This window comes from Sus scrofa, chromosome 5, assembly GCF_054392235.1.
Source record: "Sus scrofa isolate SSC_HxYL_T2T_F1_AM1 chromosome 5, Sscrofa_HxYL_maternal_Yorkshire_Landrace_v2.0, whole genome shotgun sequence".
NCBI classification, from domain to species: domain Eukaryota; kingdom Metazoa; phylum Chordata; class Mammalia; order Artiodactyla; family Suidae; genus Sus; species Sus scrofa.
Genome location: NC_139387.1, coordinates 18,602,196 through 18,627,844, shown reverse-complemented (window position 1 = coordinate 18,627,844; position 25,649 = coordinate 18,602,196). Strand labels below are relative to the sequence as shown.

Genomic DNA, 25,649 nt, shown 5'->3' with positions numbered 1-25,649 from the left:
TTGGTTTTTTGTTTTTTCTTTTGTCTTCTTAGGGCCACACCCGCCGCATATGAAGGCTCCCAGGCTAGGAGTCAAATTGCAGCTGTAGCTGCTGGCCTACACCACAGCCACAGCAACCTGTATCTGAGCCGTGTCTGCGACCTACACCACAGCTCACAGCAACAATGGATCCTTAACCCACTGAGCAATGCCAGGGATCGAACCTGTGTTCTCATGGATACCAGTCAGGTTGGTTAACCACTGAGCCATGATGGGAACTCCACATTCCTAGTTTTGGATCTCATGTTTCCTCAGGCTCCACTGTCTCTAAAGACAAATCCTCACGAAAAGCCAAAGAGTGCTCCTGAGAACTCACCCCCAGGCATTACATGTCCCACATCCTGGACTGTCAGTGCTGAATTTTTATCTTCAGTATTCACTCGGATTACCCCATAGCTCAATCCATTCATGGAGAGAATGGCTCTTCCCGGCAAAGGGGCCCCTGGAACTCCAGGCCTGGAAACAAAATAAACCATCAAATTTGCTAAGTTGAATGATACTAAGAGAAAAATATGAATATAGGAAAGGAAACTTCCTCTGGCTACCACACACACACAACTCATTTTCTCTACCAAAAACATGCCAAATTAATCAAACTCACATACGCAAAGCATAGTCAACAATCATTTGGGTTGAAAAAGTAAATTTTAATCAGTTGTTAAGAATATATTGGCTTAGGAGTTCCCGTTGTGGCTCAGTGGTTAACGAATACGACTAGGAACCATGAATTTGCAGGTTCGATCCCTGGCTTTGCCCAGTGGGTTAAGGATCTGGTGTTGTGGTGAGCTGTGGTGTAGGTTGCAGATGTGGCTCGGATCTGGCGTTGCTGTGGCTCTGGCGTAGGCCAGTGGCTACAGCTCCAATTCGACCCCTAGCCTGGGAACCCCATATGCTGCAGGAGCGGCCCTAGAAATGGCAAAAAGACAAAAAAAAAAAAAAAAAAAAAAAAGAATATACTGGCTTATGGAGTTCCCGTCGTGGCGCAGTGGAAACAAATCTGACTAGGAACCTTGAGGTTTCAGGTTCAATCCCTGGCCTCGCTCAGTGGGTTAAGGATCTGGTGTTGTGGTGAGCTGTGGTGTAGGTCGCAGATGTGGCTCGGATCTGGCGTTGCTGTGGCTCTGGCGTAGGCCGGCAGCAACTCTGATTAAACCCCTAGCCTGGGAACCTCCATATGCCGCAGGTTTGGCCATAGAAAGACAAAAAAATAAATAAATAAATAAATAATAAATAAAAAAGACAAAGAATATATTGGCTTGGGTATACTACTTTCTATACATAAGCCACAATCAAGAACAGTCTATTTCAGAGTTCCTGTCATGGTACAGCAGAAACAAATCCCACTAGGATGGGATGCAGTGTTGCCGTGAGCTGTGGCGTAGGTCGAAGACAAGGCTCGGATCCGACGTTGCTGTGGCTCTGGCGTATGCCAGCAGCCGTAGCTCTGACTGGACCCCTAGCCTGGTATCCTCCATGTGCCGCAGGTGCAACCCTAAAAAGCCAAAAGCCAAAAGCCAAAAAAAAACCAGTCTATTTCTAGTCTAACTAAGGATTCTGAAAAGCAAAACAAGAGAAAAAGAAAACTAACTCACAAATATGAGATGAGAATAATTAATGTAAAATTTCAATTTACCAGGAGAGGGAAAAATGAAATGCCTCCAACTGCCATACAAAGTCATTTTCACTTTCAGGTTTATGAAGCAGAAAATTAGATCATACCCCTTGTCACTACCTGGTCAATTCTGCACATTTGATTGAAGCTGTAACAGACATCAAGAGAACGAACATTCTGAACAATACCTGCGGATTGCAACTGTCATGGCTTCAGCAGAAGTAGCACATGGACAGATGGCCTCAGGTTTCAGACCATGGCTTTGGAACAGACTCAGGAAGGCATCACAGGATGACACAGACCCTGAGGAGTTGAAACAGATCAACTTGAAAGCTGAAAATGTGATTTTCATTACTGCAGGAAACTGGTAAATGGTAGAAAGTCGACACATTTATATGTGAGTAATTAATTCCATGCAAATACTCTACTGTGCCTGTGAGATGGCTGATAGGTTTCAAGGACAAATGCATGCTCATCCAGCCCAAGAAAGGTCACTGACACTGTTTAAAGTTACAACTTAGAAGAAGGCTGCTCCTACCAAACTGCCCAAGCAACAGCAGAGATGCACTGCAGGCAACAGGCAGCCGGTTTGGAAGCAAGCAACGCTTCCTGAAGTAACCACTGCATTTTAGCCAGGGCTCAATTCTATTAATATTCTGGCTTCGTTCCATCCGCGTCATGTGTTCTCTGACTTGTTTCTCATCAAGGTCAGTCCTGGGTCTGGGTTTCACATCAGGATGATCACTGAGACTACTGACAAAATCCGCTGATAACAAAGAACAGAGTAGTGTCTAACGCTTTACCCGATTCTACCCTGGAGGAGGTGTGTGTGGGGAAAAGGAGGTGAGAGAATAAGAGCTCTAAAAACTTTTGAAAACTCCTTTGATTTGCTGACAGGGAATTTACATAAAGTTTGGACATGTGGTTACATCAAGTCACCTTCTTACCGCCTTTTTTTTTATTTACATGAAAGGACTTAAATGAGTGAGCAAGGAGTGGTTTCAGAAGCCTATAGCTCCACCAAATGACAAATGACTACATAAAAACGTAGCCTATCTATACAATGGACTATGACACGGCTATAAAAAAGAGTAAAGTACAGACGCATGCTACAACATGGATGAACCCTTACAGTACGCGGAAGGAAAGGAGCCAGGCACAAAAGACTGCATACAGCACGACTACATTTATAAGAAATGTCAAAAATAGGTAAACAGAGAGAGGCAGGGAGTAGGTTAGCAGTTGCCTAGGGCTGGGGGACAGAGGATGAGAACCGGGGAGGGACTACTAATGGGCGCAGGATTTCTCTCGGGGATAACGACGTTCTAAACTTAGGTCGATGGTTACAGCTGTGTAACTGTGAATGTACTGAAACACAAAACTGTACTTTACGTGAGTGAGTTTTATGGTATGTGAATTATCTCTCAATACAGATGTTTTTTTTAAAAAAGTGCTTACAGAAGGGGGTGAAAACCTCAACCTACCTAAGCGAAGGCTATCCCCAGACTGACACTCTGGAAATACTCACAGGGATTAGCTCCATCAGTCACGATCAACATCCGGAGGGAACTCAAGCTCACATCTCTCTGGTCCCGATGTGCCATCATAGCCCAGTGCAAGTCTCGGCATTTCACTAAAGCCACCTTGGCTATGAATGCAAAGGGGATAAAGTCAACATGCGTGCTAAAATTGGTAGATATTTAATATACTGTAATAAAGACATTTTTCCTTATTTTAGGAATCATGAGATGGTCACTCAGAGAAAATAAAAAAGGTTTCAAAGAAATTGTGCCAGGTGCTCTGAGGTCACAGGGAACTGACTGGACGCATGACTGTCTTGCTCACTGTGGCCTGCAGGGAGGCCGTGGAAGCCCTGAACACCAAAGCACCCAATATATATAATTCAGGGCTCAGATTCAGGCACAGTCATCTCAATTCTTAAGAACAAAGTATAGGAGTTCCCGTCTTGGCTCAGTGGTTAACGAATCCGACTAGAACCATGAGGTTTTGGGTTCCATCCCTGGCCTTGCTCAGGAGGTTAAGGATCTGGCGTTGCCGTGAGCTGTGGTATAGGTCGCAGACACGGCTCGGATCTGACATTTCTGTGGCTGTGCTGTAGGCTGGCAGCAATAGCTCCAGTTAGACCCCTAGCCTGGGAACCTCCATATGCCCCGGGTATGGCCCTAAAAAAGAAAGAAAGAAAAAAAGAATAAAGTACATCAAGTGAGATGACATCAAGTGAGATGAGCTAGAAAACATATCTAATTTTATAGTAACTGAACTTTAAAATCCATCACAGCACCAAGGCATAGAGTTCTGTCTTTAGAAGAACAATTTGAAAATCCCTGCAATCTTAGTTCACACAGTCACATAATTAAAGCTTGGGTGTGTGTGTAACTACCTTTGTGGGCATGTACTCTTTGGACCCAAGAGAGAGGGCAGGTCTTCATAACCGAGTAGGGCACACTAATGGTGTGCATCTTATTCATTACATTCTGAAAAGCAAACAAAGATAGAAAGTCATACCTAAAACATCTTAGAATTTTAAAACTGAACTGATATTTTATTAACAATGTTAACTACGCAACACTCCAATACATGCTCTTTGAAAAAAAAAATCTAAAATACGAACTATAAGGTTGAAGCCTCCTTTGCTATCCATTCTCAAACACAGTGTCCTCCTTTCCTCCTCAGAAATAATCACTGTTACGAACCTGGCATGGATCCTTCCAGTCCTTTTTCTATGTATTCACAGATATATATTTGTTCCCACAGAAAAATAAAAGTATTTTTTAACAAAAGGCATCATACTATACATCTATCTGCAATGTGCTTTTTTTTCACTTAAATTGTTTAGAGCTAAATCTATGCACATCAGTATAAGAGAGACATAATTTTTGGAACTGCTCCATAGTATTCCAAGGTATGACTATACCACAATCTGTTCAGGCATTTCCCTATTACCAACAACTTTGTTGTTGTTGCTGATAGACACAATCCATATTTATACTCATTTCCCTAGGCCCATGGGCAAGTGTGTTTCTCTAGGGCAGATACAGGAAAGCTGTATTGCTGAGTCTTTTTTTTTTTTTTTTTTTTTTTTTTTGGTCTTTTTAGGGCCGCACTGGTGGCATATGGAAGTTCCCAGGCTAGGGGTCCAATCGGAGCTGTAGCTGCCGGCCTACGCCAAAGCCACAGCAACGCCAGATCCGAGCCTCGGCTGTGATCTACACCACAGCTCACAGAAATTTGGGATCATTAACCCACTGATCGAGGCCAGGGATGGAACCTGCAACCTCATGGTTCCTAGTTAGATTCCTTTTCTGCTGTGCCACGATGGGAACTCCAGGATGTGTGCTTTTTAAAGTGAACAGATAACTGCCAAACTGCCCTCCAAGAGCGATGTGCTTTCATCATGCTCATGCTTGCCACATACCATGAAGGGCTGCATCTTACACAGCAAGAAATCAGGGCTTCCCTGTTGCTTACAGGAGGTCCTGCCCAGACCTGTGAGGTGTCTGAGTAGATAAAGCTGAGGAACCTGAGGGTGTCATGCAATCTGGTGTCTCTCCTGCCACCCAAATCAAACACACCAGGATGCCCTGTCCCCAAGGAGACTCAGCCTGACATGGTAACTAAGTCTTGGTATTTAGATGGCCCTTTTGTTTAGCACCCAAGTGGTCCAAAGATAACAAGATGCCACTGTCAACCACTTTTTCCTCTCTCCCCCAAGTTTCTAGCTATGCTGTCAAACTTTTGTATTTCAGGGAAAGAATGGTGTTTATAACCACTTCTTCACACATGCTCTTATCTTGTTCTGTGTATCACGGAGAGAAGATTCCCTCAAACTCCTCAAAAGGTTTTTCAACCTCTGATAAAAAAAAATAATGGAGTTCCTGTTGTGGCTCAGTGGAAACGAATTCGACTAGTAACCATGAGGTTGCGGGTTCGATCTCTGGTCTTGCCCAGTGGGTTAGGGATCCTGTGTTGCCATGAGCTGTGGTGTAGGTCGCAGACTTGGCTTGGATCTGGTGTTGCTGCGGCTGTGGTGTAGGCCGGCAGCTGCAGCTCCAATTAGACCCCTAGCCTAGGAATTTCCATAGGCCCCACGTGTGGTCATAAAGAGCAAAAAACAAAACAAAACAACCTAAAAGGGGAAGGGCTTCAGAAAAGAACTAGAAAGTATATATGCTCAAGGAATAAATGCTTTTACTTTTTTTTTTTTTTTTTTTGACTGCTCTGATGTGCAGAAATTCTGGGGCTAGGGATCGAACCCATGCTACAGCTGCAGATCTGAGTCACAGCAGTAACAATACTGGATCCTTAATCTGCTGAGCCACCAAGGGACCACCAGGTTTTTACTAACTTGAGGGGTCCTTGGAGAAAAGGGGTCCCGCTCCTCTTCCCCAAGCTTCATTTGTCCTTTCAGTTCTGGGATCCTGTATCTCTTCTCTCTCCCCTCCTAATCAGCAGGCCACATATGCAGCTTTTCCCGCTTGAAATGTCCCTCCTCTGATTCCACCCCCAAACATCTCTATGTGGGCTACATCTAACCGATTTTTCAGTCCCAGTCAGCTATCACTTCTTGCATAAAAACTGAGGCCACAGCTGAGAGGAACTCGCCTTTTTCTAACTCCCTTAGCACCTAAGTTACCTGTTCCTGTATTATGGAAAGTAGCCTGATCTATCTTGTTAATGCTATTCTTGCATTGCGGCATAGAGCCATTCAAGACATTTTGTCCAGTGGCAAGGTTAATTACCCACAGTTGCAAAGTTCTAGACATATTCATGTAATCTTTTCTCCAGAAAAGAGGTAACCCTCAAACACAGTTTAAAAAAAAATCATTAAAGAACAGTCTTATGTAGAGTTTTTAAGCTTTGAGCCATCATAGCAAATGTTTTTAATTTTTTTGGTCTTAAGTTCTCTTACATACTGTTATGGAAAGGTATGACCCACACAGTGAAGAAGAGATAGAATTATATTCCCCTTTAAAAAAAATTACCATTTGTATCACAAAATCAAATTCACCTGGAAAACATTAGTGATCTTTTGGCTTAAATTTCAAACAAGCACTGAAAGATGCTTGTGGTTACACAGCACACACAATGATCTAAATCATAAGCACAATTTACACCAAAAGCCTTAATTCTATGTAGCTTACCGCAAACATGCCATGCCATAGCCCAGCATCTTTCTTAAAGTCCAAAACATTTACTACTGTTTCTCCTAAAATAGGAAAAGCAGGGGGAAAAAACCACAAAGAAATTACCTTTAATGTTAAAGAGCAAAATTATGTCAATTGTCTCTATGAACAACTGATTTGGTACTTTTACAGAAACTACTAAAAGCTCTCTGGGTCTTCTGAGTCCTTGAGGGTCCCCTCAATTTGGCTGGGGAGCTGATCCCAGGGTGACATGGTTACAGAAGAGAAAATGAGTTTGGAATTCTTTGATGTAGGCACTGTCTTTGAGACAGTAATTTTTTTCCTAACTATATAAGGAATACATGTTTACTTCAGAAGCTTTGGAAGTTTCACAAGAGCATGTAAAAAACTATACTTCCTAGAAAAAATAAAAAACCTTGGTGTACGTATGCATCTATATGCTATGTTTATATACATGCAGGTGTACTTCTAAGTTTATACACTTACAGAGAGATCAGACATAACAAAATTGCCACATATTGCTCTGTATCTAATTTATTTCCACTTAATGTATACTGAAACAATCTTTAATATTGAAGAATATGAGCTTTAATACCTCAGAGTATAAACCTATATGAATGCACTATAATTCAATCAATCATCCTCTTGGCATTTTGACTGATTTCACTACATTTTTTCTTTTTTCTTTTCTTTTCTGCTTTTTAGGGCTGCACCTGAGGCATATGGAAGTTCCCAGGCTAGGGGTTGAGTCAGAGTTGCAGCTGCTGGTCTATGCCACAGCCACAGCAACGCTGGATCTGAGCCGAGTCTGCGACCTACATCACAGCTCATGGAAATGCCACACCCTTAACCCACTGAGCGAGGCCAGGGATTGAACCCAAGTCCTCATTGATCCTAGTTGGGTTCATTACCACTGAACCACAATGGTAACTCCTACATTTTTTCTTTATCAGACAAGAATGCAGCTCTATAATGCTGCTCTAAGAGCATGTACTAATGTTTCATTCTATGAAAGGAAAATCAAACATTAAAAATTAATATTGTGAGGAATAATCTAAGGGAAATAGTCATTACACAATATTATCAACACATCCAAAGTCTGATAATCCAGAATACATTTCTGTGTTTTAATTTGTGCTTTCTTTTTTTTCCCCCTCTTTATGGCAGAACCTGCGGCATGAGGGAGTTCCCAGGCTAGGGGTTAAATTGGAGCTAAAGCTGAGGCCTACGCCACAGCCTCAGTAACACAGGATCCAAGCCAATCTGCAACCTATGCCACAGGTTGTGGCAACACCAGATCCTTAAACCACTGATCGAGGCCAGGGATCAAATCTGTATCCTCATGGATGCTGGTCAGATTCTTAACCCGCAGAGTGACAATGGGAGCTACTAATTTATGCTTTCTGGTAGCAGAATTTCTCTGACTCTGACTCCCAATGTATAGCTGGTGGCAGCTCCATATGCACAGGGAGATGGCATTCCACAGCAAATAAACACATGGTTTTAATTAGTTTTCCACATCTCCACTCTAGACATTATGCTTTACATATGTGGTCTGCCCAGAATGTTAGTTCCTTTCAATTACAGCATATTTGTGAAAAAGAAGAAAGCAAAAGCAAGCCAGGAATGTGTCTCAGAACATCTCCCTCTGAATGCGGTCGTTAACTGGAATCCAGTCACCCAGCACTCTGCTCGCAGTCACACACATCTGAGCTCACAATGCAGGCAGTCATGGGATAAAGTCTGACCTTCAGAATAATTGCAGGCCTGGGACAGAGCTTGGCAGTGAGACAACATTGCAAGGCGGGACACTGTAACTCCCATGACACTCCCTTCTTTGCTTGTTTTATACTAGAAAAAAAAAAAAATCACAAAAAACAAAAAACATAAAAAACAATAAAATGGGTTATTTCAAATGACAAAAGTAGAATCCAAGAATGAAACCTAGAAAGGCCATGGCGATGGGCTGAGTTTAACATTTCATACAAATATCTGAGGCTACGTACTAGGGCCCCGATTCTAATCACCCAAAGATACGACTGGGGAATGACAAAGCTCAACAAAAGTACGTGTGAGTAAGTCTTCAAAGTTTAATTAGTCAGCAGTGTGAAGTGGCTGCTAAAGGAGCTAAAACAAACAAGTGACTTGAGTTGAATTAACAGAAGCAGAGTACCCAAAAACACACACAAGCACGGCAGGCAGAGTTAAAGGTGCGTGAGCTGTGGTCGTCTATCAGCAGCTCCGGGTTGAGAGGGGAGACTGAGAAATGGCCCGTTCATTTCTACAAAAGAGTCAACTATAATTTTGTTTTCACCACAATGCTCCAACGAAGCTGCTTTTTTTTTTTTAACCAAGATCAGCCACTTTTTTGTTGTTAAATCAAAAGGACATATTGCATATTTTACTTTCCCAGGCCTTTCAGTAACATCTGATACCTTTCTTGACACTTTCGCCTTCCTTGGCTTTTACGACACTCTTTCCTACTCATACTCTCTCTCTCTACCCCGCCCCTTCCACTTCCTGTGCCCATCCCTTGCATGCTGCCATTCCCTGAAAGTTCTGTTCTTCCTCTTCTCTTTTTACTTTGTTTAATCAGGTGAATAACTGATGACTCCTGATTCTCTAGCTCCAAGCTACACCTCTCTCCAGAGATCCAGACTCAGGTCAACTGATCTGCTTGAGAGACCCACAGTTCTGTGAAACCCAACACAGCCAACACCCCACCCCCTGCCCATGAAAATTCTTCTTGCCGTATTTTTTATCTTTTTCTTTTTGTCTTTTTTGGGGCCATACCCCCAAAGCATATGGATGTTCCCGGGCTAGGGGCTGAATCAGAGCTGTAGCTGCCGGCCTACGTCACAGCCATAGCCACGCTAGATCCAAGCCACATCTGCGACCTACACTGCTGCTCACAGCAACGCCAGATCCTTAACACACTGAGCGAGGCCAAGGATCGAACCTGCATCCTCATAGATACTAGTCACGTTTGTTACCCCTGCGTCACAACAGGAACTCCTGAATTTTCTATCTTAGTGAAGGATGCCATCATCTACCTAGTTGTCCAAGTGAGAAATCTGAGTGTCTTTCTTACCTCCTCCCTCTCCGGAGTAGGTCGGTAAACCCTGCCTCTTCTTTTTTTTTTTCTTTTTGGGGCTGAACTCTCAGCAAATGGAAGTCCCCAGGCTAGGGGTTGAATGGGAGCTGCAGCTGCCAGCCTATGTCACAGTCACAGCAGCAGGGGATCTGAGCTGCATTCTGTGACCTACACCACAGCTCATGGCAACGCTGGATCCATAACCCACTGAAGCAAGGCCAGGGATTGAGGCCACATCCTCATGGATACTGGTTGGGTTTGCTACCGCTGAGCTACAATGGGAACCCCAAGCCCTGCGTCTTCTACTTCAGACTGTCTCTCAACTCCATCCATTTTTCCTTCATCCCCATCACCACCAACTTGAGCTCACCTGGTTAACTATAAAAGCTCCTTGTTTCCCTTCTTAACCCCGCCACACAAATCTTTTCGCAATATCTTTATTCTTTTCATTCCTCTGCTGACAACACTTTAATAGCTCCCTGTTATGCTCAGGATGCTTGAAACTCACTAGCAGTGTTCTGTGTGTAATAAGAGGGTCCCAAGTGCAAACTTCAAGTTAATTCAGAACAGCAGAAGCCTAGAAATGTAGGGGACAGTTGCAGCTGAAGCCAGAGAGCTAAGCAAGTGCCACATAATGAAGGGCACTTCCCGTTTCAGAAGAACCGCTAAAGAAGACTGAAAAGGAGTGGTCAGTGAGTAGCTAGAGAGTCAGTGAGCAGTTTTAAAGAAGAAAAAGAGGTGAACAATGTCATCACAGAGAGATGATACAGATTAAGAACTGGTTGCTAAATTTGGTATTTTAATAAGCTTGTCTGTTTACTTGTCTGTCATTTAAACATACTCAGATCCCTTCCATCTTTTTTTTTTTTTTTTTTTTTCTCCTTTTTAGGGCCGTACCTGCAGCATATGGAAGTTCCCATGCTAGGAGTCAAATCGGAGATGCAGTTGCCAGCCTACACCACAGCCACAGCAACACGGGATGTGAGCTGCATCTGCGACCTACACCACAGCTCCTGGCAGCGCTGGATCCCTAACCCACCGAGCCAGGGATCGAACCTGAATCCTCATGTATACTAGTCAGGTTTGTAACCCACTGAGCCACAAGGGTAACTCCTGATCCCTTCCACCTTTAAAAGCAATCCTCCTTGCATCCAATATCACCACATTCATTACGTCTCAAAGTTACTGCCCACTCTCTTCCTTTTATAGCCGAAGTTATCACCCCAGGGCTCAAGGTTGCATGGATTTTTTTCCCCAAACCTTCAAAAAAATTTTATTAATGTTTATTCACCAATTTAGCAAACAGTTAGTGAGCATTTACTATTATGTTTCAGGCAAGAGGCAGAGTACTCAAAGGCATAGCTTTTAGAGTAAAACAGATGTGACTTTGAGTCCCAAATCTGCCATGTTTGAGTCAAAGGTTTTACATAAACCTCTGGCTGGTTACTCAAGTTAGTTCAAGTCTCAGTCTCCTCATTACAAAGCGGGTTTAATAACAACCTCACAGGGCACTTGTGTGGATTGATTGGGATAATGCATTTAAAGCACTTGGCCCAGTGCCTGGTATGCAGGAGGGCTCTATATTTTAACTGAATTATATTATTACAATCCCTCTAGCCATCTTGCTCTTTATCTCTCTCTCTCTTTTTTTGCTTTTTAGGACTGCACCGATGGCATATGGAAATTCCCAGGCTAGGGGTCAAATTGAAGCTGCAGCTGCCAGCTTAAGCCACAGCCACAGCAAAGCAGGATCTGAGCTGCGTCTGCGACCTTCTGCGACCTACCACAACTCGCAGCAATGCTGAAATTTAAACCTCTGAGTGACAACAGAAATTGAACCCGCATCCTCCTGGATACTAGTCAGATTCGTAACCACTGAGCCACAACAGGAACTTCAGCTCTTTATCTATTTGTTCTTTTCAAGCACAGCTATTTTTCCTTCTCACTTCTCTAGTCTCCCGCTTCTCCTATCACCCCACCCCCATCCCTAAAGCAGCAGAGACATATCTCTGCCAGTTAATTATTTCTTTAAACCTCTGAACTTTCTCTAAGTTTTTTGCAACTTTCTTACATGGAAAGGATCAATGTCTTTGCAGTCTTTCTCTCGAATACATATTTATGTTAAAAATAATTAGAATAGATGGGCCACCGTAAGGCATTTTACAAAGAGAAAGACGGAAATCTAACAAACCGGGAAGATCTACTGACATTAAAACAGCAAAAAGTTAGTTTTACATTGAAGCCAAAAGAAAAGCCAGAATACATGTCCTAGTCTCAAGACTTACCTCAATGTACGCTGGTTCTGTACCAGCAGGTGAGATGTGGGGTTGCCAGTCTTTAGGTGGCTTTGAAAGGTACTTGGAATCTGTTACAACCCACTTGAGCCGGGGCCAACCTAAATCAAACCCAAAATAAAAATTGAATTGCCTAAGCCTTTAGGAAAGGAGTCCACAATGTGCATCAAGAGGCCAAATCAAGATCATTTTATAACAGTAAAATACTTTATCAGTGTCTAGTGATAACCAATTATACCTTCTTTCAAAAGTACAATTGTTCCACACGCTAATTCCAGGCTGTGACATTACCTCGACAAGTGGGAGGTCCATTTGGCAGTGGAAGGCCACTGAGGTTAGTGGTCTACCCTCTGTCTCTACATGTAGCATTTAGCTTTAGTGAACAGAGTGGTGGCTTTTCCAAACATCAGTATAAAGTTTAAGGGTGTGGGCTGTGGAATCAGATTTGGGTTCAAATCGCTGCTCTGCCATTTATTAGCTGTGACTTTGGGCAAGTTACTTAACCTCTCTGTGTCTCAAGTTTCCTCACCTGTAAAACGGGGATAATAATGGTACCTACTTCATAATATTGCGAGAATTAAATAAGAAAATGTATGTTAAGTACTTAGCTATTGTTAAGACACGAATTAAAGCACTCAGCTTTAACTTTTAACTAATAATTCAGGTACACATATTACTAACCTTTAAACTGTACAATTTCTCCATTCTGGGTTTTTGGCAATCCCTTTAGACAAACTTCACTAGTAAGAGCTAAGGCAATACCGCAGCTTCCTAGCAAGAAGCCAATCTGCTGCCCTCCAGCATCCTGTGAAGAAAAGATAATGCGCACAGCAGGGGAGTGAACGTGAGCACACCCAAGGCCAAAACCGGACACTTAGTAATGCCCTCGCACCTGTGTGATGCATTCACGGACCCCACCACCACCTCCCAATATCTGGCAGGTGTCAAAATCCAGTGACAATATGTTCTCCCAAATAATTTCTATAATACAATGATTTCCCAAGTGTAAAGCAAACATTTTATTAATCTGACATTGCAAATGATGAATATACCAGCCAAGTGTGACCATTTACTCAAAGGTGAGCCATGCACTTCTTTTAGATTAATCTCAGTCAAATGAAATAAAAGTGAACACAGTTAAGTTGTCTTGACTGAGCCACATCCCTCAATCCAAAAGCAAAGCAGTTCAGGTCAGAACAAGGTAAACAATGTAAATGGATACCAAATGTCCAAATTTATCATGAAAGTGAATGGACGGTTATACCCCAGTCCATATACTGCTTATTATTTTATTTTAAAGGAGGTAGATTTAAGCCTTAAAATGACGGCAGAGAAAAATACCAAAAGATACAGCCTAAAGCATTTCCATTAAAATGTCATCTTAAAAGTATCATTATGAAACCACATGAACACTGCCAACTTAATAATTTACGAAAAACCCTATGATTTCCTGATCAATCTAAAGACACCATATCCCATCAGCTAGAGTTTCAGAGATGTTACCAATTTGTTTTTTCTTTCTTTCAGAAAATAACTTTTTTCTTGTAAACCCACAGTCTCTACCGTATTTGTGATCATCATCAACAATAAACTACATGAGAAAATAAGGGTCAAACAACTCATGGAGAAATCATTTGGTTAAACTTTGATACTTGCTTCGTATGCTTCATTTTAGTAGGGCTGATGTGCTGTGAAAGTAAATCCTATACTGGGAGTTCCCGTTGTGGCTTGGCGGTTGGCGAACCTGACTAACATCCATGAGGATGCGGGTTCAATCCCTGGCCTTGCTCAGTGGGTTGGGGACCGGGTGTTGCCATGGGCTATGGTGTATGTAGGTCGAAGACGCAGCTCGGACCTGGCGTTGCTGTGGCTCTGGCGTGGGCCGGCGGCTGCAGCTCCAATTGGACCCCTAGCTTGGGAACCTCCATGTGCTGCGGGTCTGGCCCTGAAGAGACAAAAAGACAAAAAAAATAAAAATTAAAAAAAAAAAGTAAATCCTACACCTGAGAGTAGTACCATGACATCACTGCATCACCCTTTGACTTACTGGAAATCCTAGATGTTATGATACAATTAAAGGAAATTCCTTTACAGAAAGGTTTCACCTATTGTAAATATGGATTATCTCTGAAGCAAGAATGGTATTCTTCATAAATGGTAATTGTTGAAAAATCAAGAATGTGCCCAAGATTTTTAAGTGATACACACACATACCCACACACATATTACAAAAATCCTATCTTAGTTGAAAACATGTTATTTCATGAAACTTATAGCTATTAATAAATAAATGTCCTACAACTTTTATGTTTTTAGAAAGTGAAGCTAAGTACTTAAGAAAATGGTCAGACTGTTTCTAATGTTGTAAATCAGTCAACTGACCCAAGAACCCAATGCCTGTCACGTCACATAAGGGTACAACTGTCTTAAGTTTAGCACTGTTACCTTTCTGGTAAGAGGTACCTCTATAGGCACAGGAATCACTTCTGCCAGGAGACATCCATGAAAAGCCACCATAAACATGACGGGATCATTGTTGGGGTAAACCAGGGCTACCTAAAATGCACAATGGTGTTCAATGACAGAGGAATAAAAGCAGACGAATGCTTCTGATGTCACTGCCTGATACATTTATATAACATTTATCATGAACATAATAAATCAAACTACTCAATAGCCTAAAGGACTTAGTTACCATGAAGGAGGCACAAGTCTAAAAAAAGAGCTCTGTCACTGCCGTGATTGTACCAGACACAATTTGGGGACTATAATGTAATTCCTCATCATCACCCTAAGAACTTTTCACCGGTGACTGAGCAAGGAAAGCACTCACCTTGGAGTTCCCGTCGTGGCTCACTGGAAAGGAATCGGACTAGCATCCATGAGGATCCCTGGCTTCGCTCAGTGGGTTAAGGATCCGGCATTGCCGTGAGCTGTGGTGTAGGTCACAGATGTGGCTCAGCTCTGGCGTTGCTGTGGCTGTGGTGTAGGCTGGTGGCTACAGCTCCAATTCGACCCCTAGCCTGGGAACCTCCATATGCCATGGGTGTGGCCCTAGAAAGACAAAAAAAAAGAACTCACCTTAAGTGGTAATTACTTGTGAAACCTTAGGCAATTTACTTCAGTGCAGAGCTAAAGCAATAAAATAAATGTGATGGATTTCTCTAGATAGACTAGTATATTAAAGAATAAGCCTTATATCTCTCAGAAAGAACCTACAAACATTGATGGACTTAATTATCACCTTAGGGCAAAACTGAAGCCTTCTTAACTTTTTAACAAATTTATTGCTTTAATGCTTACTCACTTAACCAATAATGCAAGCATTCTGGCAAGAAGGCATTTGGTATTAAGGGTAAGCAATACTGACAGAAACCATTATGGATATAAAGTTAATTCATTTACAAAAGATAAAACAGTGAAACCTCCATAATGTGTTCAAACCCGTGAACTCATCTGTAGCATATCCCCAGGATAACTGACTCTTCCTATTTACTCAGGAAGTGCAGAAACACAGAAGTCACTATTGGTGTGGAGTTTGCTACCTAGCTTGGATATTTGCAGACTAACATTTGAAACTTCAATTATGTTACTGGACTCTTGTTTTCCCTTCTCTTCCTTTCAAATTTTCTTAACTCCCTCCCAAGATAAATTCAATCCCGAACTTTCTGGAGTTCTAAAAAATACTAACGCCACAAGACATTTAAACAACCCCTTTCCTTTCTGCACACAAGCGTCCATGTCTTTAGGAAGACACAAAATTACCACCTCAGGATTCAGTAAATATTAGGAAACACTCACATGTCATCCTTGTAAGTGAAAGTCATACTTTAGATACCTTTTGCCATAATGCAAAAGTATTTTTAAAAGGCTAGTTTAGGATCTTCTGTAATTATGAGTCTACTATGACAAATTCTGTTGTATATGTAGTTGGTGTTTCATTCTACAATTCCAAATGAAAAGGGAATTTTTAAAATATAATCACTGCTTATACTCTCTGTGCTGTACATTATATTTCTGTGACTTATTTACTTTATTTAAAAAATTTTTATTGGGGTGCAATTGATTTACACTGTTGTATCAGTGTCATGTTTATAGCAAAGTGGATCAGTTATATATACATGAAAAATCATGTTTGATGATTAGAAGTAATTATATTTAGAAAGTGGGAAAAATATTAAGAACAATTGTTTTTAATGGCAGCTCCAATTAAAGAAAAAATTAATGATTTCAATTTGTTTCTTCTTAGAAGTAACCTAAGTCTTCCTTCCTTTCTACATAGAATCCCAGAAAATTGTTTTAAAAGTTTTAAGGGGCATTTAATCAAAGAGTAAATTTGATTGCTATTTTTGTTGTCTAAATATTGAAATATTTACGTTTATCTTTATTTTCATTAGTACCTCAAGAATTTACTGCAGAAAGAAACACATGAATATCTTCAAACTATAAATGCAAGAATTATAACCTAGCCTGGAGCCAAACCATTTCCATTTTCTAAGAATAAGAGTTACATAAATTGTGTTCTTGTACATTAAAAATCCAAAATGTGCATGATAGAAAACAATAAAGCATCAGCCTCTCAAAATAAAAAAACCAATTACCCTGTCTCCAGGTTTTAATACAGGTTCATTTTTGGTCCCCAGTTTATTAAGCAGAGTGTAGGCCAACTTCAAACTTCTACTCCATAACTTTCCTGGGAAAAGAAAAGAAAACAGGCATATAGAAACACACAGGCCTACTTTAGCAAGAGGGCATTCAGCTCATCAGCACAATGAGTAAGAAAACAGCCATTGGCAAATGACGCATTAGACAAGCATCACCCTCAACACACAAGAGGCCCTCCCCCAGAAAAACTGCTTTAGAGTCACTCTAGTTTATGAAAGCCAGTCCTGCCTTCAAGCAAAAAGAAAACTAGAGGCTCACTTTGATTTAGATACTATTTTAAATTCTTCTCTGAAGTAATCTGAGTATCTTTAAAATAATCTGATGTGAGCTGATCATATTTAAAGGGAAGGAAACATTTTTTTATAACAGGATTGAAAATCAGAAGCGCACTTCTTTCTAAGCATTTGCTGAAGAAACACTTATATAAGGTATTAGACACTTGAAGTAACTACAAAGCAAAAGTCTGATTCAAATGACTAAGCATTCCATACCACTACATTTCAGTGAAAACAGACAATATCATGGAAATTAACTATGTGAAAGGTGGATATATTCATAGATGTTAAATAAACATGCAAAGATTTGGCTAGTTGACTGCTTTAAGGGTTATGTGGATGAGATTAATGTACTGCTTCTAAAATGAATGTTAAAAACTATTTTTTGGGGAAATGGGGAAAAAGCTTACTCTTCCCCTCTTCCTGCTTCCTTTCACCAACTACCTTTAGAAAAACTCTTATTTTAGGAGTTCCTGCTGTGGCACAGTGGGTTGAGGATCCAGTATTGCCACAGATGTGGTGCAGGTTGCAGCTGCAGCTCTGATTCGATCCCTAGCCCAGGAATTTGCATATGCCATGGGTGCAGCCAAAAAAAAAAAAAAAATTCTTAGATTATGAGGAAAGTGAAAGAAATAATTTTATTTTGCATAGCTGTTAGTTTTACATACAACTTATTCAGAGGATCAATAAAGACGGAAACTCATGCCAATCTGCACAATTCTTTAAATAAAAACCATTTTTTCTCTAAAATTATTCTATATGTAGGTCTACGGACACCATATACCACTTGCGAAGGGAAAAAGAAATCCATTTGAAGAAACTAGTATAAAATCTCTCACCCCAGGTTGAATCCATTCTTCTCGTTATTTAAAAAAAAAAAGTTATTTAAAAATTTTATAAAAGAAATTATTTAAAAAATAAAAACTAAAAACTTTAGCTAGGATGCAAAACTAAATGTAAAAGTACTGATTCTTTGTTGTTTTTTTTTTAATAGAATTTTGTGCTTATTGCATACAAGAAGCAGGATGAAGTAAACGACAAAGATCTAAAAAGTAATCAATTTCAATTATTTTATTTTATTTTTGGCTGCACGTGTGGCATGTAGAAGTTCCCAGGCCAAGGATCAAACCTGTGCCATTGCAGTGACAGCACTGGATCCTTAACCCACTGAGCCACAAGGGAATTCTCCAATTTCAATTTTTAGATAAAATGACTTTATTTTTACCATACACCATTCATCCTACCCAAATGTCTTCCTAACATCCTGTCTTAATGTTTAAACATCAGTGGATCTACAAAGTCTCTTTCTTATTTCTGTGCTTTTAAATATTAGCTGACTTGCAATAGCCACTTCAGCAAATGAAAATACTTGGCAATAGCTGTACTCAGAACGTAGCTCCTATTACAATAATTCTAAAGACCCAGACCAACACAGAGACCAGTAACTGCTAAATGGCAAGACAAAAATATTACCCATGATAACCTGAAGAACTTACGAGAAAAGGAAGGAACTGGAATCTTGTAAACTCACCGTAAGTGAGGGTGTAAACTGGTTTACCGGTTACGTCCAGTGCAGTCAGACAGGGGCATTTTGCCTGAGTGGTGCCCCAGCGCTGCAGGGCAGACTCAAGGGCAGGAGGCCAGTTACAGATGACTCCCAGTGGCTCTCCCTTCACAGGGGTCATCTGCCGTCCCTCAGGCTTGGGTTGGTTGGGGTCTGGCTGAGGTACTGGACCAAAAAAACCCCGACAGGTTATGAGAGTACGATCCGCAGTAAGTACAAATACCAACGAACACAACTTGAGGTCTCTAATCGCAAATGTATTTCCCCCCTCCTTTTATTTTTAACTGGTTAAAACCCACTCAGAAAAGAAAGGGTATCTAGAAACGGTAATCCGCAAACTGGGCCTTAATTCATTTTCCCACATCACTGTAAAATTGCATCACATTTTTTATGCAACAAATCCCAACCCTGACAAAGCAAATCCCTGAACATACAAAAAGCACAAAGCATAACTTTCCATTTAGCAATTTTATAATTTTAGTAAACCTGTTTCTAAATCTTTAGCTTATATCCAATGTTAGAAAGCCAGCTTCCATTTCGCTAGGTTAGGGTTTTTTTTTTTTCTTTCTTTCTTTTGTTTCATTTTGTTGGCCGTGTCCATGACATGCAGAAGTTCCCAGGCCAAGGACTGAACTCATGCCACGTCAGACACAATGCCAAATCTTTAACCCACTGATCCACCAGGGAACTCCTACCAGGTTATACTGAATGAAAGAGCATTGAACTGTCCATCAGAAAATCTAATTTTAAGAGTCCCCACTGTGGTCCAGCAGAAACAAATCCAACTAGTATGCATGAGGACATGGGTTCAATCCCTGGCCTTGCTCAGTGGGTTGGGGATCTGGCATTGCCATGAGCTGTGGTGTAGGTTGCAGACAGAGCTTGGATCCTGCACTGCTGTGGCTGTAGTGTAGGCTGGCAGCTGCAACTCTGACTCAATCCCTAGCCTGGGAGCTTCCACATGCTGTGAGTGCAGCCCTAAAAAGCGGCGGGGGGGGGGGGGGGGGGAGAAAAAAAGAAAATCCAAGTTTACATTCACTTTTTTACTCGTGTGACCCTAGGCAAAATGAGTTACCCAAGCCTGACTTTTCCTCATCTGTAAAATGGGGATGGTGGCACTCACACAACAGGGTCAAACTGGACTCAGGGATGAATGACAGGTTTCTCCATGTCTCTAAACCTCTGCACACATCTTCTAGCTAATCTCTTTGCCTCCTGGTGAATTTGCACTCATCCTTCTCAGGATGCAGCTCTAAGGTACATCCCCTGGGCAGTTGCTCGTGGCCGTTCCTTCCTTAGTGCTCCCACACTGTACGCTAGGCCACATTACCGAAGCACTGAGGAAGCTTAAGGGTTTCTATTACTGTACAAATTTTCCTCCCCCTTGGACTGAGAACTTCTTTTTTTTTTTTTTTTTTTTTTTGTCTTTTTGCCTTTTCTAGGGCCGCTCCCACAGCATATGGAGGTTCCCAGGCTCGGGGTCTAATGGGAGTTGTAACCACCGGCCTACGCCAGAGCCACAGCAACTCAGGATCCGAGCCGTGACTGCAACCTACACCACAGCTCATGGCAATGCCAGATCCTTAACCCACTGAGCAAGGCCAGGGATCAAACCCACAACCTCATGGTTCTTAGTCGGATTCGTTAGCCACTGAGCCATGATGGGAACTCCTGGACTGAGAACTTTTTAAAAGAGAACATGGCTCTTACTCCTCTTGTTGCCTATAGTGCCTAATACATAATGGTTGCATCAATGTTAATTAGACTGTGCTGAATGTGGGGAGGAAAAAAAAAAGCACTATATTATTAACATTATCAATTCCAGAAACCAGAGGTGAAAAATATTTCATATTCTTTCACAAAGACAAAACTAAAGTCCTCGTAGTTTTCCTACAATAGGAGTTCCCATTGTAGCTCAGTGGGATAGGAACCCGACTAGTTTCCATGAGGACGCCAGTTTGATCCCTGGCCTTGCTCAGCGGGTTAAGGATCCAGCATTGCCATGAACTGCAGTGTGGGTCGCAGACGCAGCTCAGATCCCGCATTGCTGTGGCTGTGACTGTGGTGTAGGCCGCCAGGTGTAGCTCTGATTCGACCCCTAGCCTGGGAACTTGCACATGCCGCAGATGCGGCCCTAAAAAAAAAGCAAAAGAAAATTTCCTACAATAAACAAGTATTATTCAAACATTAAAAATTTAAAAAACCCTGTATTTTCATAGCAGGAAAGAGAATCTACACCTGAAACAGAAGTTCAAGAATTTACTGAGTGCCAATTATGTGCACAGGATGTGAGAAACACTTTTCTGAGAAGACAAATGCTGCAGGTTATCATTCTTTGAACAAACATTTATTGTTTCTAATAATGCCAGGTACAAGGAGTACAGAGCCATGCCCTCTAGTTGTATCTGGAGTGCAGTGGGGACACACACTCACAAAGAGCTAAACATGACCAGTGCATGACAGAGATGTGTACAGAGAGGGCAGAAGAGGGCCACGCCACTCAGCTTGGGGGACAGGGTCCCCACCTGGAGGAGGTAATGCCTGAGCTGAGTCCTAAAGGAAGGGGAGGTAGGAGTTCCCTGGTGGCACAGGGGCAGGGGAGAGATTAGCTAGGTGAATAGCACAGAAGAGAGAACAGATGAAATGAGCAGCAAGTATTAGAAGGGCAATTGAAATACGAAATAATTGTATTTTATAGCTCAATTTAATGACAGCTCGGGGGGAAAAAAATTTTTCTTTTACGGATACAAAACTAGTGAAACACTTTCACTTCTGAAATGATCACCCTAGGTAAATAATGTTTGCATGTTCCCAGACCTTAAACCACCAGATTAAGTATAAAAATAGAGTGATCCTATATACACAGTTTCGTTTTTATGAACAGACAGTATATATGACAGGCATAGTTCTGGTCATAAAAGTATACATTATTACCATCCACTAGGCCTCAATGCAGAGGCCAGGACTGAGCACACTTTTCCAGACTCCCAAATACATACGGGTATTTTCCTCTTCCAAAGGTAAAGGTCATTCATATAAACAATTATTGCCCATCTAAAATTAGTAGAAAGCTGTTAGCTCCATTCCGCCAATGAAATCTGCTCAGGTCTGGTTCCTACTAAACCCTGACCTTCATTTGCCTGGTCAGTATGCAGTACTGGCCTGGGCACCTTAAATATGAGTCCATCAAGAAAGATGTCCATAGTTCAAAGAGTTTAGAGACTCCTAGAGAAACATAAATTCATCTTTTCTTTTTTTTTTTTTGTCTTTTTGCTATTTCTTTGGGGCCACTCCCACGGCATATGGAGGTTCTCAGGCTAGGGGTCGAATCGGAGCTGTAGCCACTGGCCTACACCAGAGCCACAGCAACGCGGGATCCGAGCCGCATCTGCAATCTACACCACAGCTCACAGCAACGCCGGATCGTTAACCCACTGAGCAAGGGCAGGGACCGAACCCGCAACCTCATGGTTCCTAGTCGGATTCGTTAACCACTGCGCCACGACGGGAACTCCTCATCTTTTCTTTTTTGTCTTTTGTCTCTTTAGGGCCACACTCGTGGCATATGGAGATTCCCAGGCCAGGGGTCGAATTGGAGCTGTAGTCACTGGCCTACGCCACAGCCACAGCCACGCCAGATTAGAGCCATGTCTGCGACCTACACCACAGCTCACGGCAACGCCAGATCCTTAACCCACTGAGCGAAGCCAGGGATCGAACCTACAGCCTCATGGATACTAGTTGGGTTCATTAACCACTGAGCCACGATGGGAACTCCCCAGAAATTCATCTTAACCTTATATGGTGGGTTGCTTGCTGCTTCCTGCTTCACAAAGTGGGCTAAGACTGGATCTAGTCTACTAATATGCTTAGTTCCATTAAGGTCTGATGTGATCAAGCCCACTCTTAGTCTGAGGACGTAAAAATGGACTGCAAAGCTACCAAGGCTTAGTTCTTCTAACAAAAGCTTTTGTTAGATCTATTTGCCACCTAGCTTGAATAACTACCAAATGGCCATCTTCATCTCACCTACACCCCCATACAGTTTCCTCCCAATCCTTCTATTAAATTCTGGGCATATTATTTTATCCCTAAATATTTTTAAAATTACTGAATGACTAAATCACTATTATCAGTTCATCTAGGAAGCCTTCTCTAACCACAGAAATGAAACTGATTTCTTCCCTTCTCCAAACTGACCATATTAGTTGATACATACTTATTGGCTAAACTAAGTTTTCCTATGTAGCATATATTTTAGCACCAGTCTAAATGATAAACAACATGAAGGAAGAAGGAAATGACTGTATTTTCATGAACCTGTTTTTACCACCTACCATGTTAAAGCAGATATAATTTTCAATATATTGACCAGCTGATTTAACAAAATGACTGCATTACATTAAAAAAGAATGAGGAGGAGTTTCTGTTGTCGCTCAGCAGAAGCAAATCTGACTAGCATCCACGAGGACACAGGTTCAAGTGCTGGCCTTGCTCATTGGGTTAAGGATCAGGTGTTGCCACAAACTGTGGTGTAGGTCACAGATGTGTCTCGGATCCCACGTTGCTGTGGCTGTAGCACAGGCCAGCAGCTATAGCTCCAATTCCACCCCTAGCCTGGGAACGTCCATATGCCTCGGGTGTGGCCCTAAAAAGCAAAAATAAATAAATAAAAGACTGAGCAGACTTTTATTTTATTTGTCTTTTTAGGGCTGCACCTACAGCATACGGAGGTTCCCAAGCTAGGGGTTCAACTGGAGCTGTAGCCACTGGCCTACACCAGATCCAAGCCGCATCTGCAACCTACACCACAGCTCATGGCAACACCGGATCCTTGACCCACTGAGTGAGGCCAGGGATCAAACCTGCAACCTCATGGTTCCTAGTCAGATTGTTTCCACTGGGCCATGATGGGAACTCCAAGACTGAGTACACTTTTGAGGTCAAATCTGACATCCATATTCTAGGTTAATGCCAAATAATTTTTAAAATTATGCATTTGGGAGTTTCAGTTGTGGCTCAGCGGGTTACGAATCCAACTAGTATCCATGAGGATGTGAATTCAATCCCTGGGCTTTCTCAGTGGGTTAAGGATCCAGAGTTGCCGTGAGCTGCAGTGTAGGTTGCAGATGCATCTCAGATCCAGCATTGCTATGCCTGTAGTGCAGGCTGGCAGCTGTAGCTCCAATTCATCCCCTAACCTGGGAACTTCCATATGCCACCGGTGCAGCCCTAAAAAGCAAAAGCAGAAAGAAAAAAAAGGGGGGGGGGGCATTTGTTCCTAATTTCAAAAAGCCTATTTACAAGGATAATTTTATGATCCATAGTTATCTCCTTGTCTTTGTCACTACTCCCTAATTTTCACCTGAGATGAAAAAGTAATTATATTTCCCTAAAATATAAATGATCTTTAGGGAAAAAGAGCAGAAAACAATAAACTACTTCAACCAAAAATGATGCCTTGTTCATCACGAAATCCTATAGTACCTAACGTAAAGTAACTGCTTAAGAAATTTCCATTTAAGGAATATACGTGTTTGGTATTATTACCACTACCTTCCACAATTTCTTCAGAGTCATCCACAAAAAATTCTTTTAAGGGAGGCCTTTTGGGTCGTTTCAGAGTGTTGAGAAGCTGCTGGATTTTTGTGGATACTCTGCTATTGACAGGAACACCTGTAAGAGAAAAAAAAAAGGGTAAGTTGAAATTAACTGATTTTAGGGATATTTTAGTTCCTTGATTTTCTTTGGAGCTTTTATTTCTAATGAAGTTTGGCCTTTGTCCACAGTCTCATTCTATTTCAACTGGGCCAAATAGGTACAAAGCCATCCATGACAAGTTTTATGACAAGAGATAACAAATACAGTGCTGCTATTAATATAATGTTCAAAGATTTCAGCTAACCTCCCTTTTCTCTTTTGGCAGTCTTTTCATTTTCCGTGTTTTTTGTTCAAAGTATCTTTTTGAAAGGACAGACTAAGTCTGAACAAGTGTCATTGATGCTATAGTGCAACCTATTGAAAAAAAGGGAGCTCAAGATGACTTGTGTGAGTCTGTCAGCCGCAGCGTAGTTCTGTAACTGCTGGGCTGCTCAGGTACTACTGCTCATCGTTTCAATTTTTCCAGCTCAGCTGATATTCCCTCATTACCAAAAAGAGCTCCCTACCATCTGCTGTATCCATAAGGCTGGACCTGTTGGATCCTTTGTGCATGCCTTTAACTATCCCCGAAGGGGGCAGATCAATATTTGCTGGGCGTATTGAGGAAGATGATGATGAAGAAGAGGTAGTTGTAGTGACGTCAGGGGGAGCAGAGAAGTTCTCTGAGAGGGGAGAAAACAAAATGTGAATTATACTACATCAGCAGTAAAAATAAGAATATTTAAATCATTTTTTACTCTTCATTTTCAAACAAGAAAGCAAGCTATATAAATGGGGCATTTGCTCTTACAAATCACATTCCACCAGCAAGATATAATGAGGAAGAGGTTAAGCCAAGACATACCAGCTCTCTAAAATTATTATTTTTGAGAACTTGAGCAGCCTTAGTAAGATCAAATCAGAAATCAAATATTTCTCAAAAACATTCTTTTCTACACAGAAAGTCTGGAAGAAACCCAATGTTATTAAAAAAAAATCATAATAAAAAAAATTCCAAGTGCCTTCAAAATGAAACTAAAGTGAGTATAACAAAATAGCTACTGGAGTAGCTACTGTAGCACAGTGTTAAGGATCTGGTGTTGTCTCTGCAGTGGCACAGGTTCAATTCCCAGGCCTGCTACAATGGGTTAAGGATCTGGTGTTGCCCCAGCTGTGGCTCAGATTTGATCCCTGGCCCAGGAACTTCCATATGTTGTTGGTGCAGCAAAAAAAAAAAAAAAAAAAAAAAGCTACTAATATTCTAGTCTCTTGAGCATGTATTGATGTTTATGTCAGTTTAG

The 25,649-nt window shown here is 41.5% G+C and overlaps 1 protein-coding gene across 11 annotated transcripts in view; it reads right to left on the bottom strand.

Annotated features, from left to right (window-relative positions):
- Nucleotides 1-25,649, bottom strand: part of DIP2B (disco interacting protein 2 homolog B) — a 234,650-nt gene that overhangs the window by 51,931 nt on the left and 157,070 nt on the right. For 8 of the 11 annotated variants that reach the window (XR_014803180.1, XR_014803179.1, XR_014803183.1 and 5 more), the window contains 13 exons: nucleotides 24,876-25,031; nucleotides 24,265-24,384; nucleotides 18,676-18,873; nucleotides 16,806-16,897; nucleotides 14,650-14,760; nucleotides 12,886-13,009; nucleotides 12,196-12,305; nucleotides 8,565-8,667; nucleotides 6,814-6,878; nucleotides 4,053-4,146; nucleotides 3,180-3,299; nucleotides 1,840-1,954; nucleotides 356-495 (listed from right to left, as the gene is read on the bottom strand). Coding sequence is in view for 6 of the 11 variants with exons in the window: in XM_021091658.2 (XP_020947317.2) it covers nucleotides 356-495; nucleotides 1,840-1,954; nucleotides 3,180-3,299; nucleotides 4,053-4,146; nucleotides 6,814-6,878; nucleotides 8,565-8,667; nucleotides 12,196-12,305; nucleotides 12,886-13,009; nucleotides 14,650-14,760; nucleotides 16,806-16,897; nucleotides 18,676-18,873; nucleotides 24,265-24,384; nucleotides 24,876-25,031 (1,548 nt within the window). In the remaining 5 variants the exon portion in view is untranslated. Of the gene's footprint in view, nucleotides 1-355; nucleotides 496-1,839; nucleotides 1,955-3,179; nucleotides 3,300-4,052; nucleotides 4,147-6,813; nucleotides 6,879-8,564; nucleotides 8,668-12,195; nucleotides 12,306-12,885; nucleotides 13,010-14,649; nucleotides 14,761-16,805; nucleotides 16,898-18,675; nucleotides 18,874-24,261; nucleotides 24,385-24,875; nucleotides 25,032-25,649 lie in introns of all 11 variants that reach the window. The other 3 variants (XM_084955587.1, XM_084955582.1, XM_084955583.1) reach the window with 1 other exon arrangement.